The sequence below is a fragment of the Haplochromis burtoni genome, unplaced genomic scaffold (genome assembly GCF_018398535.1).
Source record: "Haplochromis burtoni strain Fernald_Lab_line unplaced genomic scaffold, NCSU_Asbu1 Contig_81, whole genome shotgun sequence".
NCBI classification, from domain to species: Eukaryota; Metazoa; Chordata; class Actinopteri; order Cichliformes; family Cichlidae; genus Haplochromis; species Haplochromis burtoni.
Genome location: NW_024582442.1, coordinates 1,061,933 through 1,079,412, shown reverse-complemented (window position 1 = coordinate 1,079,412; position 17,480 = coordinate 1,061,933). Strand labels below are relative to the sequence as shown.

Here is a 17,480-nt window from a genome sequence, read left to right as displayed (position 1 = left end):
TGTGTGTGTGTGTGTGTGTGTGTGTGTGTGTGTGTGTGTGTGTGTGTGTGTGTGTGTGTGTGTGTGTGTGTGGGAGAGAGATTTTAGGGAAAACATAGAAGTGAAGGGGAATGACAAAAAAGGGCTGCAGAAAAAGAAATATATACAAAAATCCTGGGTTAAACGAACAGATTTGTTTTCCTGCTGTACATAAATACACAGCAGAGCAGAGGTTTGAGACAAATACAAAATTTAATCTCCTCAAAAAATTCTTTTCCCAAGGGCTAATTAATTTTTTTTTATGACCCACATGGGAAGGATCAGAGCAGTCCTCACAAATTAAATCTGGATCACACTGGGTTAGGCTCTGACGATTTAAAAATTTTACATCAGTAACAAAGTGCTGGCATCGAACACTGAGCTGCATACATATTTGGTGATGGTGGATGTGGAACTAGAAAACACACCATTAAGTACACCTGTCAGTCAAAAATTAGATTTCTCTGATAGTAATGTAATTACTGTATGTAATATGAACACGAGAATCATTACTTGTATTTGTTCTCATAATTCACTGACTGCAAGGTATCATTAAAGAGACATTTCTTTTAACTGCTACATTTCAACATAATTAAGAAAGCCAAGATTCTGTTGTCATCATTACAATATATCATTTCCTTGTCCTAGGTAGTCGCAAAGGCCCTTCATCCCATACATCCTGGCCGGAGCCTCTCCCCAGCCCCCCACAATCCCAGTTCTACCCATCAGGGTTAACAAGCCAGACCAGTGGGGAGTCCAACCCTTACATCAGCCTTGACAGTCCCCCTCCCTCACCTCCAGAACCCCCTGACTACCCGTCTAGCCCCCCTGCTCACCGCAGCAGCAAGCGCCGTTACACCTTCTCCAAACCGCCTCGCTCTGAAGACACGGACCGCTTTCTGGATGCACTGAGCGAGCAGCTGGGACAGAGGGTGGCAATTGTCGATGACTTCTTGACTCCTGAAAACGACTATGAAGAGGTAGAATCACATTAACACTGCACCAATTTTGCAAAGCACTGAAATGAAATTATCATCGAGTAACTGTTTAGCTACTGGGAAAACTAATGTTTAACTTTTCACAGTAATCAAAACTCCTTTAATTTCTACAAGGTGCTTTATGCAGTAAAAAATAAAATGCCTGTTAAATCCTTTGTGGCCACAAAGCACAGGACACACAAAGACATTGTTCTGTGTTTGTAATAAAAGATGCTGGGACATGTTTCCCCAGTTTGTTTAATATAAGATTTCAACAGTTTACCAGTTTAGTCTCTCTTGTTGTATAGGTCAATCTGTCTCATGCCTCTGGCTCCTATTTTGGAGTAGGTTATCTGCTTATATTTTTATTTTTGCAGTACAACATGTCATATTTGCTCAATCCAGCATGAAAGATGAATAAAAATTGTCTTTTCTTTATTTTTGTGACTAAGAATTGCATGTTTTAAAGGGTTCTATGTGCTTTATTTTAAAGTATTATGAAATTATCTTTGACCAGAATAGTCTGTTACCCTCAGTGAATTTCTGTTGTTTCTGTGACTTCAAAACAACATCATAAAGCATCATTAAAATTTACTGCCAATCTTAAGGTTTTCTCATAGGTGGACTGCCTTGACCTTGGTGTTTTTAAAATCAAAGACAATTTATAGAATAATATGTGTCATAGAGAGAGGTTCACAAGCTGTTGTTGACCTGACAAATAAATCTTCAAATGAAAGAGCATGTAAAGGATTTAAAAACTTAACTGCAGCATTTGCATTGAAATACATTGAGGAGGTTGTAGAGAACCTGCTTACACATTTATGTATTTTATTTCTGGTTAACTCTTGTAGTTTGACAAATGTACCAAAAAAATCCACTTTGGCATTAGGTCTAATGAAGTGTAATTGGTGTTAATGCCAGGATGTTGTGCAGATGGGCTTCCCAGATGAAGAGGATGATGATAATGAAGACGATTTGGTGGTGGATGAAGAAGAAAGTGGAGGATTTGTCGCTCCAGAGCTCAGCAGCCCGAGTGATGTCCAGAGCAGCAGTGGAGAAGAAAATGCCTCATCTCTGACCTACTCATCTTCCTCTGATCACATTCCCCCACCGCCCATGACCCCTCCTCCACCCCCACCAGTCCAGTTCAATGATCCACCTCCGCCTCCTCCGCCCCCAGCACCTGCACAGAGTCAACCGCAGCACCAACAGCAGCAACAGCAGCAGCAACTAAGCTACACTCCCGAACACTCCCCAAGAACATACGTGCCCATCCGCCGGAAATCCGGCCCTCCTCCCCCACCTCCTCCCCGCAGTAATCCACCACCTAAACGCCACTCCTTGCATAAAGTCCTCCCTACAAGGGAAGACCTACAGGTGCATGCTACCATACAAGAGCTAAAAGCCTACCAAGAGCAACAAGCCTACCAGGAAAGGCAAGCCTATGAGGAGCAACAGGCGTATAAGGAGAGGCAGGCATATGAAGAGCAAAAAGCCTTTGAAGAACAACAACTCCTGCAAGAGCAGCAGGCCTTGCAGGAACAACAAGCTTATCAAGAGAAACTTTTCAAAGAGAGACAGGCTTATGAAGAGCAGAAGGCATTCGAGGAGCAAAAAGCTTTTGAAGAGCAACAGTTGTACCAAGAGCAACAGGCCTACCAAGAAAGACAAGCGTACGAGCAGCGTCAAGCCTACCAGGAGCAAAAAGCATATGAACAGCGTCAAGCCTACAAGGAACAAAAAGCATTCGAGGAGCTTCAAGCCTACAAGGAGCAAAAAGCATTCGAGGAGCTTCAAGCCTACCAGGAACAAAAGGCCTATGAGGAGCAAAAAGCCTATGAGGAGCGACAAGCCTATAAGGAGCAGCAAGCGTATCAAGAGCAACAGCTGCAGCAGATCTACCAGAGCCACCACTCGATGCCTGCCCAGCCAACGCAGCAGAAAGCCCATTCACCTCTTCCTCTTCAGTCCTTACCTCCTCTTCCCTCTCCAGACTCCGTCCATCACCACGCAAACCACCCTCTTTACATGATGCGCCAAGCACAGCAGCAGCAGGCCCACCAGACTCATCATCACCGACGTCTGTCCCGTTCTGCGCCTCCCCCACACCAGCCGCCACCCCAACCAACAGGCCATCCCAGCCAACAAGGTCAGTACGTAGAGGGCATCTACCAAAGTCATCAGAGTGTAAGACCCCAGCCCCACCATTCCTCAACTGAGATGCTCCACCAGATGCACCAAGCCCCGGCTCATCATTCCTCAGCTGAGGTGCTGCACCAGTTGCAGCAATCCCAGGCCCACCACTCATCTGCTGAGATGCTTCAACAGATGCAGCAAGTCCATGCCCACTACTCATCATCAGAAGTGCTCCACCAAATGCACAAATCCAAGGCCCATCATTCGTCAACAGAGCTCCTGCACCAGGCTCAACAGATGCAGCAAATACAGCCTCTCCACTCCTCCACCGAACTTCTCCACCAAGCCCACCAGATGCATCGAGGACAGCCCCACCATTCCTCAACTGAGCTGCTCCATCAAATTCATAAACCCCAGGCGCACCACTCCTCTACAGAGCTTCTTCATCAGGCTCATCAAATGCACCAACCCAAGCCCCATCACTCCTCCACAGAGCTTTTGCATCAAACCCAGCAAGAGCCTGCATCCCTCCCAGTTCAGCTGAATCGGGATGGGCACTCCCATCAGAGCAGGAGAAGTCTAAAGGGCCATCATCAAACTGAAGTGTCGGTGCAGGGGAGGCACCAAGAGCAGCAGATCCACCAAACCCACCACCCCCAGCCCACAAAACCCTCCCCCCAGAGACCCCACTCTATCCAGCAGACGCACCACCATTCCAGCACTCCTCAGATCCACCACATCCATCACATGACCCCACAGCCACCTCCTCAGGACTACCAGCACCAGATTCAGGTCATCCACCCTCCCCAGCAGCCTCACAGGCCCCAGCCCCTTCTCTCCACGTTTCAACCCCTGCAGCCACACCAACCCACCCTCTCCACTTTTCAGCCACTGCCTCAACACCCCCAGTCCTCCACCCAAACTGCCCGCCCACAGTCACAGCCCTCGCATCATTTGCTGCAATCTCAACACCAGTCACAATCCCAGCCTCACCATAAACAATCCCACAGCCAGAGCCAGCCCCAGTCCCTCCCCCACTCTCTTTCTGACCCCACGGAGCACCTAGAGCCCCCACCACCTCCTCCTCTTCCCCCACCCTGCTCCCCTCCACCTCTACCAAGACCTAGTCTGTCCAGAATGGACTCCAACCATATGAGTGTAAAGAGGCTGCGCTGGGAGCAGGTGGAAAACTCAGAAGGGACAATATGGGGACAGGTGAGTTCTGATTGGAAGCCAAAGCTTCTCAAAGTGCCACCGAGTTTAGATTTAGAATTTTAAATGTAAAATATTTTGCAAAACTATAACATTTAGACCTTTTTTAAACAAAAAAAAAATTGTGTTTCTAACAGTTGGGAGCAAATTCTGACTATGAAAAACTGCATGACATGGTGAAGTATCTGGATCTGGAGCTGCACTTTGGAACACAGAAGAGCGCCAGTGAGTATAAGGGGCTGTGTGCCTAACTGGAGTGCTTTTATCTGTGTGCACAGCTAAATATTCATAAGAGTTAGGGAAGCCCAGTATAAAGAGTGAAAAATACTTTGATTAGTGATTCATTTGATGGGAAGACAACATTATACGTCAACATATCAGGTTTTCAGATGTCTTTAATCACAGTCCAAGGATACAGAGATTTTTAAACAAAGAACGAGGCAGCTTCCTCTTTGGGTTGAAGGACCTTGGCTTGATCTGTCATTGTACTCTATATAATTTGCCTCTAAGAAATCAATGTAAGCTATGTAAAAGGAAAATTTAGACTAAATCTGTTTGTCCAGTCTCTCTCATCTACCTTTCTAAATTTTGACATTTAACTTCCCCGGTCTAATTTTCAGTGCCTGCCCCAGAACCATCCCCTCAGCTAGAAACCTTCAAGAAGAAAGATGTTATAGAAATTCTGTCCCATAAGAAAGCTTACAATGCCTGTGAGTATGACTGCCTTTAATAAAATTTTTCAAATGTCATTTGTAATTAAGATGTCAAGATGAAAGTTAGAAACCATAGTTGTAGCTCTGTGAATCAGAGTTAAGTACTTTGATGATGATTATCTTCTGCCTCTAGCCATCCTGATAGCCCACCTGAAGCTGTCTCCAGGGGAACTGCGTCAGATTTTGATGAACATGGCCACAGACAGGCTGGAGCCAGCCCACATTAAACAGCTGCTACTGTATGCCCCCGATGCAGAGGAGGTCAAAAAATATGAAGAGTATAGACAGGACCCCAGCAAACTGAGCGAGCCAGATCAGTTTGTGCTGCAGGTACAGTTTTGGTTTACCGTTACCGGGCTACTTTTGAGTTTCATTGATCTTGCATTTATCTTGATCTGCCTGTTGTGCATATATCAGATGTTATCAGTACCGGAGTACCAGACCCGCCTCCAGTGCCTCCTCTTCAAGTGTTCTCTTCAGGAGAAGACAGAGGAGCTGAAAGGAGCATATGACTGTATTTACAACGCCTCCATGGAGCTGAAGACCAGCAAGAAGCTAGCTAAAATACTAGAGGTAGCCCATATGTTCAGAAAGGTTATGTCACTGTAGATTAGAAACACATGAAAATACCACATACTTTTTTGACTAGTCTGTGAGATACTGATAAGAGACAGAGTCACTGTAGAAGCAAAGAAGGACATTCGCTAAATTATGTCTTTTTTGTGTGAAAGAAGAAGAAAAAAAGAAAAATTAAATTACTGGAGCAAAAAAATTACACTCATAAACTAGGGGTGAAAATTAACGATCAAGCTAAATTACTGTTGATACAATAACAGATCTGCTTACTAATTTGTGCCCTGTTTAGTTTGTGTTGGCGATGGGGAACTACTTGAATAACAGCCAGCCTAAAACCAACAAAACTACAGGCTTTAAGATCAACTTCCTTACAGAGGTACACCGAATGATATTTAACATATTATGGAGTATTTATGTATGGGCTTGCATGTGTATTTTATGACTCCACAATATCACGTGCAGCTGAGCACAACTAAAACAGTGGACGGGAAGTCAACATTTCTGCATATCCTGGTTAAATCGTTATGTCAACATTTCCCGGATGTGTTGGATTTTTCCAAAGATCTTACGATGGTTCCACTTGCAGCAAAAGGTAGATACATACATTTGCCTTTTAACATTCGTTGAGAGTGCCAAAAATGTACTGGCACGATTGTCAAATTTAAGTGGTTGTTTTCATTTTGGCTAGATCTGCTTTTTGTCTCTGAGCATCTTTTTCCTCTTGCCTCTGGTTTCCTATGTTGCACGCACACCTGCTTTTAGTAAACCAGAGGAACATCACCTCCGATCTGAATGACCTTCATACCACAATCCAGGACATTCGCTCAGCTTGTCAGAAGATGCCTGCGACCTCTGACGACCGCTTTGCTGTTGTCATGAGTGTATCCTTAAAACCCCCTCACTGGGGTCAGGGGACAAAGAAAACACTATGTAGTAAATAAGATTAAACATTTTTGTGCCTTAACTCTGTGGTGTTAAGAATTTCCTGGAAAACAGTCATCCTGCAATCCAGTCTCTGGAGTCTCTCCAACAGAGAGCCATGGAAGAATTCAGCAAGACTGCCTCCTACTTTGGAGAAGACGGCAAAGCCACAAATACCGAGGCCTTCTTTGGTATCTTTGCCGAATTCATAAACAAGTTTGAGGTGAGCAGGAAATATTGAGCCATTCTTCATTCAAATGATTATCTTTGTTGCGTCTGCAGCATATTTCCTTTGTAGTTCCCTCCCAGCCGTCTCAGTTGCTTTTGCTCAACCGCTTGTGATGCATAACCTAAAAGGTTGCAGATAAACAGTTGCACTGTGTTATCATCTGATGACTGCCTCATTACTTGCTATATTTTCTGCTTTGCCAGTGTTTTTATTTTTAGAGAGGGCCGTGCATTGTGTTTAGTAATGAGCACTGTCTGCATTAAATCAAAAAAGCACTCTGCTAGGTTACAGCACTGATAATGAGCTTCATGATGTAAACTAGCAGGGCCACTTTGTAAACACTCAGCATTCATTAACGTGTTCCAGCCCGCCAGACGTTTGATATTGGAGGTTTTAGATGCTATACTTTAAATTTTAAAAAAGCAGAGTTTTGAAAAATGTAACACTGTTTTGCATATTTCTATCATTTGCATTTAGTGTTCAGTATGTTAAGTGCAGCAGCTCTTTGCTTTTCCTTTTTCCTCTGCTGCTTTTTCTTTTTGAACTTTGCTGTGCTTGTGGTTTTCAAACTTATCAAACTTTTATTTATTTTTTTTTGTTTTTTTACACCTGTTTATTAACATTTCTATGTAGTGAGTAGACCACATGAATAAAAGTACAGGGCTACACCTCTTTGTCTATGATTTCAGGTGTATAAAATCAAGTACCTGCCCGTACCTTCTGGTTTTTATAAACATCACTGGGATAAGTCAGTTCATGAAGTTTCTCACCTCCCAGATATTCCACAATCAACTCTAAAAGGTGTTATTGAAAAGTGGAGGTGTTTAAGAACCACAGCAGCTCAGCTACAAAGGGGCAGACCAAATAAAGTTAAGAGCAGAGTCAGCCAGTGCAACCTACATCATTAACATCAGCGCAAAAACTGTGCACCTGGAGCTTCATGGCATAGGTTTCCATGGCTGAGCACCTCCTGCAGGTGTACTGTACACATGGCCCAGTACTTTTGTCCATATAAGGCACGCACAACGACTGTCACAAAAAATACAAATATATATCTAGAAATATTACATATTTCAATAAGCAGGATGCATGCAACAAAGCAGTAGGTTAGAAAAACTAAAAATAATACTACATGGAAAAACAAAGGATGTATATAAAAGTAAATTAAAAGAAAATCCTGCATCATCTTTTTTCTGCATTTCTTTGCCACAGAGAGCTCTGAGTGATCAGCAAGTCGCTGAAATCCCAAAAAGCCCCAGGAGTCCACGAATGGCCTCCCCGCTGGCCTGGTAACACACATGCACGTGTGGAGATTACAACATGCAGTTGTTCATACAGAACAAAGTATACCCAAGTACACAAACATCCTATATACATATACCAGTATATAAATACACTAACATACAAGCACATAAACCACACATCACAACACCAAGCAAAAAAAACAAGTTAGATGAAGGGAAAAGCAGAAACATTGGCATCAAAGACAGATAATGTAGCTTTAGACCAGTGTTGTACTATATTATATGTATCTTCAATGATGAAGACCAGTCAGTAGACTGCAACCTTGTTTAACCTTCAGGATAACTCTGCTGTTTGATAGTCGCTCAGTAACATCGCATAGTTTAAGTAATATTTCTCTAAGCCCTCTAAGTTTAGGTCATTGAGCACCTGCATAGTGCGGTACGACAATGATTTAATAAAATCTTTGTGGCATAACCACGATTAAGACATAGATCCAAAAATAGATATTTAATTTAAATATATTCACACTCGTTGGTTCAGATGAAAGTACAAAAAGCAGTTTTTGAATTAGTTTGACCTTTTTAAGGTGCCCACCGCACTGAATGTAACCTAAATTCTTTACTAAGTGATGCTTGTTTTCTTAAGTAAGTCCTCAGCTTAGGATGCATTCTTTGCAGCACTCCTTTAGTTTCAGTGGAATTTTCCATTTTCTACCATGCCAGCTGTGGTGGTAAGATTTTTTTTTTTGTATTGCTGTTGTATAATGCTTAACTCCTGACCCTACCAACTTGTGTATATGAATCATTGGCTCAAAGTCACTGTTGGTGGAATTTTCCATCTCAAACCGTGCCAATATACCAGTAGGATTTATTTATTTTTTGGATTGTTCATTTTGTTTCTGCATTGCTCCTATATAATGCTTTACTTCTTATCCTACCAACATGTACGTATATAAAGGTGACACTGGCTCCAGTCTCGAAGACACTGATAACAGATTGCCGAAGTGGGATTATGTGGATCTTACAGCGGGCACTGTGCAATAAATGAATGTTTAACTGTAGTCCACTGTTTGGTGTTATATCTATTAAAGTGTAAATAGGGATTATATTGTGCGTGTGGACTGTACAGAATAAGCCAGAATATGAAGAAAACATACGCTACAATTTATAAAGCACTTTGTTACTTTAATGTATTACCCAAGTATTTCTTTTACTGAATGTGTGATATGATGGGACCATAGAGTTATACCACTGAGAGGGCGAAATATCATATCGTGTAGCAGCATTTGATATCATTTTCACACACAACTAATAACGCAGTATACCAGCTGTTCAGATATTCCAGTGCTTTGTAAAAACTGAAGCTTATAGCTAATATTTTTTGAAATCATAAGACAAATTATTACGGTAACAGTCACGTGTGCAGTCAGTAAAACCTTTGTTTTCTAATGGTATAAGTTGTAATGTTCTGGCTAAAGTACAGAATGTAAACCTCTAAGGCACTGGCGTTCATTTAAGGCCTACTAAGTGTTAAGTCTGTGTTTTGTATTGTAATCTAAATCTGACAAATATAAAGAGCTGTGTGAGATCCACATTTGGGTGAATGTCTTCTTCAGAACTTAAGCTGTCTTTATACAGGAATGCTGAATGGACTGTATTTATGCCAGGGCAAAATCAAACACCTCATATACCCGTGTCCTTACAACCTGATTACTGCTCCACATGGCATTGCTGCAACCAGTTAATCTCTGCTACTGAGGTGCAGTGTTAATGAGCCTTTGTCTTTGTAAGATAAGCCTGTATCTGCATTTTTCTCTCCTGGACGTGAACACACACACACAATCTCAATGTTACTTTGATAGCATACTATCACTGCCCACATCTTTAGTGTATTTTACATGCATTTAACACATTCAGCAATCACAGTTATTTTACTGGCAACGGGACTCTGTTGTGAAAAGACTTCCCTGTGTGGAGTAATAAATCTCTTACATTTTAACTACACCGTGTCGTGGACGAGGTAAAAGTGGAGTTTGATCTTTTGGAATGGAAGTGGAAGAAGCTTTGATTCCCAAGTCATTCGTGACACATTTGTGAATCGGTTGGCTTGCACGAGTTGACTTGCAGAGAGCCCAGCTGGAATGATACAAAGTGTGACGGTGTACTGAAAGGTAAGCTTGTTTTATTCAATCAATATCCAACAGAAAGCCAAAGAGGGTAAAATGGCGAGCTGCAGTTGTTGCCGTTATCTCAGATATAGCTGTTTTGTCATTTTTAATTCTACTATATTGGAGGAACTTTGACTAAGTCTTAAACAAGCCAGCAGATGTGTTTAAGAGTGAAGTACTTTTGGTGCTGTATAAAGCAGTCTGTCTGACATGGTGGTCAACTCAACTGCACACGCGTACATATACTCATTGGCCACTTTATTAGGTACACATTGGGTTGCACAACTGCTCATGAAGGCAAATCTTTAATCATCTAATCACATGGCAGCAACTGTGCCAACTCAAGAGGACATGCTGAAGTTCTAACCAAGCATTGGAATGGAGGGTTTTTTTTTTTATTAAGGTTGTTTGTGCAAGATGAGCTCGTCTAAATATTTCAGAAATTTTTGATCTGCTGGGATTTTCCCACACAACCAGGGTTTCAGAGAATAGTCCAAGAAAAGAGAGAATATCTAGTGAGCAGCAGTTCTCTGGGAGAAAATGCCTCAGACTAGAATGGCCAAACTGCTTCAAGCTGACAAGAAGGCAAATACACACTTGTTGCCACTAAGGTATGCAGAGGAGCTTCTCTGAACACACAACATGTCAAATGTTTAAAGTAGACATGCTACAGTAGCAGAAGACCACACCGAATACCACTGCTGTCAGCTAAGAACAGGATACAGTTCACATGGATTCACCAACATTGGACAAAAGGAGACTGTAAAAATGTTGCCTGGATGATGAGTCTTGATTTCTGCTGCACATTTGGATAGTAGAGTCAAGGTCAAGGTAACTTTATTTATACCCATAGGCAAGGTAAATTTGCTTTACAGAAAAATGATAGCATTTGGCATCCCTTCAAAAAAATAAAATAAAAAAAAAGATTTGGTGTAAACACCATGAAAGCAAGGATCCACTCTGTCAACAGTTCAGACTGTGGTGGCACAGGAGATTCCTGTCACATACGGTCAGCTGAGAAATCTGCAGCAACTGTGTGATGCTTTCGTGTCGATCTGGATCAAAATCTCTGAGAAACGTTTGCTAAACTAACTGAATTTATGCCATGAAGAAAAAAGCCAGTCCAACCCAGTTCTAGCAATGTGTAAAAAAAAAAAGTCTGGTAATTGGATTTTATGTCTGTGTTTAAGGTGAAAAGAATTTTCTACTTCATTCACTGTCGGCTCCTGAGACTGACTTTAAATTCTTGGATTCCAGATGACCTTTGACCTTCCAGTAGAACGCCAGGGGACCAGCGTGCCCCCATCCCCATCCACATCGCCATCTCCAGGGCATGGCAGTACGCTTGACACCGTGGATATAGTGGTGCTGGTAATCTATTTTCTACTGGTGCTGGGAGTCGGCCTATGGGTAAGCACAGAAAATGATACCAACATTTTTACATGGCGATCTGTATTCTTTGTCATACAAACTAAAACGAATTCAGATCTAATGCCTTTAAATATAAAACATATTGTGAAGACCTCTGTATAGTATCTGTATCAGTGCTTTTTTCTTACTTAATCTTTGCAATCGGCAAATGTCCTTCAATGAGAGCTGAGTGATCTGTATCAACCTTTATCAGAATTTACATTCCACTTTTTTATATTGCCCCTTTTCTTGCCCTTCTCCTATAATTAACTTCCTTTGATAACCTGGATGCTCACAAATGGAGATTAAAGATCATATTACTGTCCAGCGACAGTAAGAATGCAGTGTTTTTTTGTTGATAACAACAAAGAAAACACCTCTAAATGTAAAAAGGTGGATTTGAGGTACCTGTGTTGACACATGAAGGCACATGAAGCTACAGAGTTCACCTACATGGGTGGATTTTGTAGCTCTACAAGCTAAAATAAGTGAGCCGGTGGGTCTGAAAGCCAGCCGGGATCTTTAGAAGCAGACGCATTGTGATAATTTATACACAGAAGATACGAGGGATGTTTAGATTTGGGATTGGGCAGCGAAATTTGGGTTTTGTGGTCCCTGAGATATGTTGTCTTAGAAGTTTTAGAAGCCTTTTAACTTAATCTCTATCTTACAAATAGATTCCATCTCAGCATTATGAATAAATAGGTCTTCTGTTACTGTTACCTTTAAGAGGTTCTATAACATTTCCCATGTTTTTTCCAGTCCATGTGGAGGACAAAGCGCAGCACGGTGGATGGATACTTCTTAGCCGGGAAGAACATGACCTGGTGGCCGGTGAGTTGTGCAGAAACTCTATCTAGAGCACACTTTAAAAGTCAGATGGAGGCAAAATGTTCTGATTCGGACTCTCATCTATATTTAGGTGGGTGCTTCGCTGTTCGCCAGTAACATTGGCAGTGGACATTTCATCGGCCTGGCAGGGTCAGGAGCCGCAGCGGGAATTGGTGCCATTGCATACGAGTGGAATGTAAGAAAATAATCTGTCAAAAATAACTTTGATATGAAATATTAATAGGTTTAAATTCTTGATGGTGCTGATATTTGTTAACTGACAGGGTATGATGATGGTACTGCTGCTGGGATGGCTCTTCCTACCCATTTATATTGCCTCTGGTGTGAGTTTTCTACACACACTCTGAACAAAAGAAACAATAAGTTGTTGCATGCATGATTTTGGTCATTTATTCCCCCGTGATCTCATAGGGCTTGACCTTATTTCTTCTACAGGTGACAACGATGCCAGAGTATCTGCAGAGGCGGTTTGGTGGTAGAAGAACTCAGTTGTTTATTGCCATCCTTTCCTTATTTATTTACATCTTTACAAAAATATCGGTAGGCTATAATCCACAATAGTGATTTATTTTGTGAAGCTTTATCTGGGTTAATTTCTTTCTAGTTTCTTAGCATAAACCTATGTGTGTTTTTGGCCAGGTGGACATGTATGCAGGTGCCCTGTTCATTCAGCTCGCCTTACAATGGAACATCTACCTGGCTGTGGTGCTGCTGCTGTTAGTCACTGCTATCTATACTGTAGCAGGTGAGCTACAGTCCCGCTCATGTTGGCTGTTCTGTATTTTACCAGCTTCTAGAAGTGCATAATGTGCTGTTTGCTGTTCATAGGTGGTCTGGCTGCAGTTATCTATACAGATGCAGCTCAGACTGCTATCATGCTGGCAGGAGCTCTGACCCTCATGGGCTTCAGTAAGTGAGGATATGAGTGAAAATCACAGCTTCCAGTTTCCAACCCTTTATGATCCAGCTGATCTGACTATTTAGTCTCTATGTGTAGGTTTTGTGGAGGTTGGAGGCTGGAATGCTTTCATGGAGGGTTACGGCAACGCCATCCCATCAATTCGTGTACCCAACTCGACCTGTGGCATCCCCCGAGAAGATGCTTTCCACATATTCAGAGATCCGGTGACTTCTGACCTCCCCTGGCCTGGTGTTATTGTCGGCATGTCCATCCCCTCCATGTGGTACTGGTGCTCTGATCAGGTCAGTGATTTTCAAAGCTAAAGTTATGAAAGTTAAAGTTATGAAAGGAAGCTTTCCCCTCAGAGAGTGTTTAATCGGTAGAGTTCAAATCAAAGACTTCATAGGCAAACCTCGTTTCTACAGTGAAGGCAGTTCAGAGCTCGTGAGCCCTGATTTACCAACATGAGCATTAAAAAATAATTTAAGATGTAAGATGTCAAGAGATCTTTCATCTATAAAATATAAAAGTACAACTTAGAGCTTTTACATCTTGTTGACGCCGATTAAAAATTTTCTCTGAAGTACTCAGAGAGTTTTAATCTGAAAATCCTCATCTTGAGAATTACTCCGTAAAGAAGCTGGCATGTTTCAAAGGTCCAACTGAAGTGAGATAAGAAAAAGCATGGTTAGTTTTAATTAGCATTTACAGTCTTTCCAGATACACAGCAGCATCTGTTTAGCCCCTGATATCTTACAAATTCCTGAGTGATAGCAGTAAGCTTTGTGGTTCCATTCTGCCTTACATTACACAGATATGTAGTTACCTGCTTTACATATATATATTTATATATATATTTATTGGTCAGCTTTTAATTCGGGACTCTCTGCAGGTCATTGTGCAGCGCTCTCTGGCTGCCAAGACCCTGACCCATGCAAAAGGAGGCTCCCTGCTGGCTGCGTACCTCAAAGTTCTGCCCTTCTTTGCCATCATGATCCCCGGCATGATCAGCAGGATACTTTACACAGGTACAGTGAGAACTGTAGGCTGCAGCTGGAATACTGTGTTTGACATACATTTATTACTGCATATTATAACATTAGCCTCCATAATGGTGCTGAAAGTGTGTGAGGTATTTAGGTAACACTAAACAAAAATATTGTGGATATTTGAGTTTGACTGACGCGTGTGTGTTTCTACTGTGCATAGACGAAGTGGCTTGTGCAGAACCTGAGGTGTGCAGAGAGATTTGTGGCAATCCAGTGGGGTGTTCAGACATCGCTTATGCCAAACTGGTCATGGAGCTTCTTCCTGCAGGTGAGAGACTCTTTCTGCTGCACTTCATTTCCTGCTTCATGCTTTACGTGATGAGTCTTTTATGGTAACTGTGCGTCTTTCCTCCCAGGACTGCGGGGCTTGATGATGGCTGTGATGATTGCTGCTCTCATGTCTTCGCTGACCTCCATCTTTAACAGTGCCAGCACCATTTTTACCATGGACTTGTGGAAGAGTTTCAGATCCCGTGCTTCTGAATGGGAGCTCATGATTGTGGGCAGGTATGTGACCACGTCAGGGCATTCTGATATAAAACATGCAGCATGTATATCGTATGCTGAGACTGAAGTTTGAGCAGAAAAGCATTTCTGCACTTTATTCTCAGAGCATCTACATTTGGAAAACTGAGCATAGTATTAGTTCAGTAAGTCGATCTTGTTAATGCCAACCTGCGTAAACTTTTATGATTCAATCAACAAATCTCACACAGGGGACACTGTTTAAGTTGCTGCTGCTGCCTCTGCAAGCTATTTTGAATCCCACGCCCACCTCAGCTCCTTCTTTTTATGTTGTCTGACTTAATGAATGTAATGTTTGTGGTCTTTGATGCCTGCTCTGTTCTGTAAGAGGCGTTTTGATGCTGCTCTCCCCGCCTCCAGCTTTGCATGCATGCAAAATGAAAGAGTGGGGTGATCCCATAAGAGAGCTCATATATGAATTACTACAGATGGAAATAACAACCTACTTTAATTAAAGTGGTCCTGTCTGAGAAAGCTTTGTATAAGGCCCTTTATGTGAGCTCATCCACCAAACTTTACTCAATAATGGCTAAATGCATTGTGTCGTTTAGATTCCAGCGCCTTTAGTTTTCTGCTCTTTGTCAAATCTGTGCATTGCAGAACCTCATTATTATTGCATAACGCCCGTTTTATGGTTTGATGTGTGTGCTGCAGAGTGTTTGTGCTTGTGTTGGTTGTGGTGTCTGTTTTGTGGATTCCAGTCGTCCAGGCCAGTCAGGGTGGCCAGCTCTTCATCTACATCCAGTCCATCAGCACTTACCTCCAGCCCCCCGTCTCCATCATCTTCCTCATGGGCTGCTTTTGGAAGAGGACCAATGAGAAGGCAAGCTGTTTTTTTCTTCTTCTTCAGAATGTTCTTGCGATTGATCAAGTAATTCATGGAAAATACACCCGCTGGTCACTTTATTAGGCACACCTGTTCAACTTCTCGCTACTGCAAATATCTAAACAGCCATTCACATGGCAACAACTAAATGCTGCTATGTGACTGACAGACGTGTTCAAAACGACTTGCTGAACTTGAATGTGACAATAAGGAAATTTAAGTGACTTGGCACAGTAGCTGTTTGGTGTGGCATGCTTCCAGCAACTTGTTGAATCTATGCCCTAAAGAAGTTAAGTTCTGAAGGCAAAAAGCAGGTCCAACCCAGCATTAATGAGGTGTAGCTAATAAAGTGGCCGTTGAGTGTGTATTCATGTTCCATTATACTGTGTATAATGCTGATGTTTGACTCCCTCCCTGGTGCAGGGTGCTTTCTGGGGCCTGGCTATTGGCCTTGTGGTCGGGTGTATTCGTATGTTACTGGACTTCATCTACCCTGCTCCACTGTGCTATGAAGAGGACGACAGACCTGCAGTGTTAAAATATGTTCATTACCTCTACTTCTCCATGTTGCTGTCCTTCATTACCCTCGTTGTGGTGGTTGTAGTGAGCTTGGCTACAGAGGAGCCAAAACCAGAGCAGGTGAAGCCACTGTTAACTTTCAAGAAAATGCCGACTGTCTTTAAACACACTTTTGCTAAGACATGAGCGATGGATGGATGGATGGATGGAAACATTACAAAGATCAGCTCATAACATCGCTCTGTAGCACCACTAGGTGTCAATAATACCACAGGGTACATTTATAATGAGACTGTCTTGTTAATTACCTTTTAAAGTCTGAAGAGAACATTTCAACATATGCAGTGTAAGTCGCACCTCTCTACAATACAGATTTCTTTAACTCTCAGAAAGTTTGACTGTCACTTTTGTTTCTTTAACAAAAAAACAAAAAACAGATTAGTCGACTCACATGGTTCACAAGACTCGACCCAGTGAAGCCTCGAGAGCAGGTGTTTGCATCAGAGCAAAGCAGCACAACATTAGATGTAATTGCTATTCAGACTGATGATGTGGGAGCCACTGGGAGAGAGGTGGGAAGCAGCAATGGAAACGCGTGTCATCACAGGAAAGGTGGGTCTTTGTCCTGCTCTCTTTTCCATTTGGCAACTCTTCAGCTCAACGCATCTATGAGACAATTCCAAGTTATTTTTCCCCTCCCTCTCTCCTTTTAACCCTTTAGATTCAGCATCGTCTGCCAGCAGTGTACGCAGTCAGTCCAAGCTGATGTCTGCCCTCTACTGGCTGTGTGGGATGGAGAGACGGAACAAGGAAGCTGATCCCGCTCCGCTTCCTGCACCTGAACAAACGATCTGTTCTCTGGAGGAAAAGCCTCGTCTACAACTCATTGTTAATGCAAACCTCATCATTTGCCTCTCTGTAACCGCCTTTATCATTGGTTACTGGGCTTGATGGGCAGTAAATGGACAAAGAATGGGCTGCATGAAAGACTGTAGAGATTTGAATGTTTTATTTTTTCACTCTTTGTAAAGTTTTATCTTAAAAATTATAAAAATGTGGTTGACTTTTTGTAATACGAATCATATAAAAATGTCATGTCAATTGTTGCTTAAAAAAAACAACAACAAAAAAAACCCCTCAAGTAATGGACAGAGTGCAGGCAACTTGTTTTTTTCCTTTCCCAAAGAAGAGACCATTTATGAGC

General features: G+C 42.2%; 2 protein-coding genes across 4 annotated transcripts in view; both read left to right on the top strand.

The window, feature by feature from the left end:
- The window catches only part of grid2ipa (glutamate receptor, ionotropic, delta 2 (Grid2) interacting protein, a), a 25,431-nt gene extending 17,325 nt beyond the window's left edge, over positions 1 to 8,106 (top strand). For all 3 annotated transcript variants that reach the window (XM_005925413.2, XM_005925415.3, XM_005925414.3), the window contains 11 exons: positions 667 to 998; positions 1,917 to 4,346; positions 4,481 to 4,568; positions 4,964 to 5,053; positions 5,190 to 5,386; positions 5,474 to 5,629; positions 5,922 to 6,008; positions 6,095 to 6,224; positions 6,395 to 6,513; positions 6,612 to 6,776; positions 7,995 to 8,106. In XM_005925413.2, coding sequence (XP_005925475.1) covers positions 667 to 998; positions 1,917 to 4,346; positions 4,481 to 4,568; positions 4,964 to 5,053; positions 5,190 to 5,386; positions 5,474 to 5,629; positions 5,922 to 6,008; positions 6,095 to 6,224; positions 6,395 to 6,513; positions 6,612 to 6,776; positions 7,995 to 8,075 — 3,875 coding nt within the window. In that variant the 3' untranslated portion in view covers positions 8,076 to 8,106. The remainder of the gene's footprint in view (positions 1 to 666; positions 999 to 1,916; positions 4,347 to 4,480; positions 4,569 to 4,963; positions 5,054 to 5,189; positions 5,387 to 5,473; positions 5,630 to 5,921; positions 6,009 to 6,094; positions 6,225 to 6,394; positions 6,514 to 6,611; positions 6,777 to 7,994) is intronic.
- Positions 8,107 to 10,123: 2,017 nt separating this feature from the next.
- Positions 10,124 to 17,421, top strand: slc5a11 (solute carrier family 5 member 11). Its single transcript, XM_005925416.2, has 16 exons — positions 10,124 to 10,197; positions 11,452 to 11,604; positions 12,367 to 12,438; positions 12,527 to 12,631; positions 12,720 to 12,779; positions 12,892 to 12,996; positions 13,096 to 13,201; positions 13,285 to 13,365; positions 13,454 to 13,659; positions 14,250 to 14,385; positions 14,567 to 14,674; positions 14,763 to 14,913; positions 15,586 to 15,754; positions 16,181 to 16,396; positions 16,714 to 16,888; positions 16,998 to 17,421. Exons 2-16 carry the CDS (start codon positions 11,452 to 11,454, stop codon positions 17,225 to 17,227), a joined length of 2,073 nt encoding a protein of 690 aa, XP_005925478.1. The 5' UTR covers positions 10,124 to 10,197; the 3' UTR covers positions 17,228 to 17,421.
- Positions 17,422 to 17,480: the final 59 nt, after the last annotated feature.

Bases quoted from the DNA above. Each gene is read 5' to 3' on its own strand.
- slc5a11 (XM_005925416.2), top strand. From the start codon at position 11,452: ATGACCTTTGACCTTCCAGTAGAACGCCAGGGGACCAGCGTGCCCCCA. The intron at 13,660-14,249 runs GTCAGTGATTTT...GACTCTCTGCAG, and splicing joins GGTACTGGTGCTCTGATCAG to GTCATTGTGCAGCGCTCTCT. The intron at 16,889-16,997 runs GTGGGTCTTTGT...TTAACCCTTTAG, and splicing joins CGCGTGTCATCACAGGAAAG to ATTCAGCATCGTCTGCCAGC.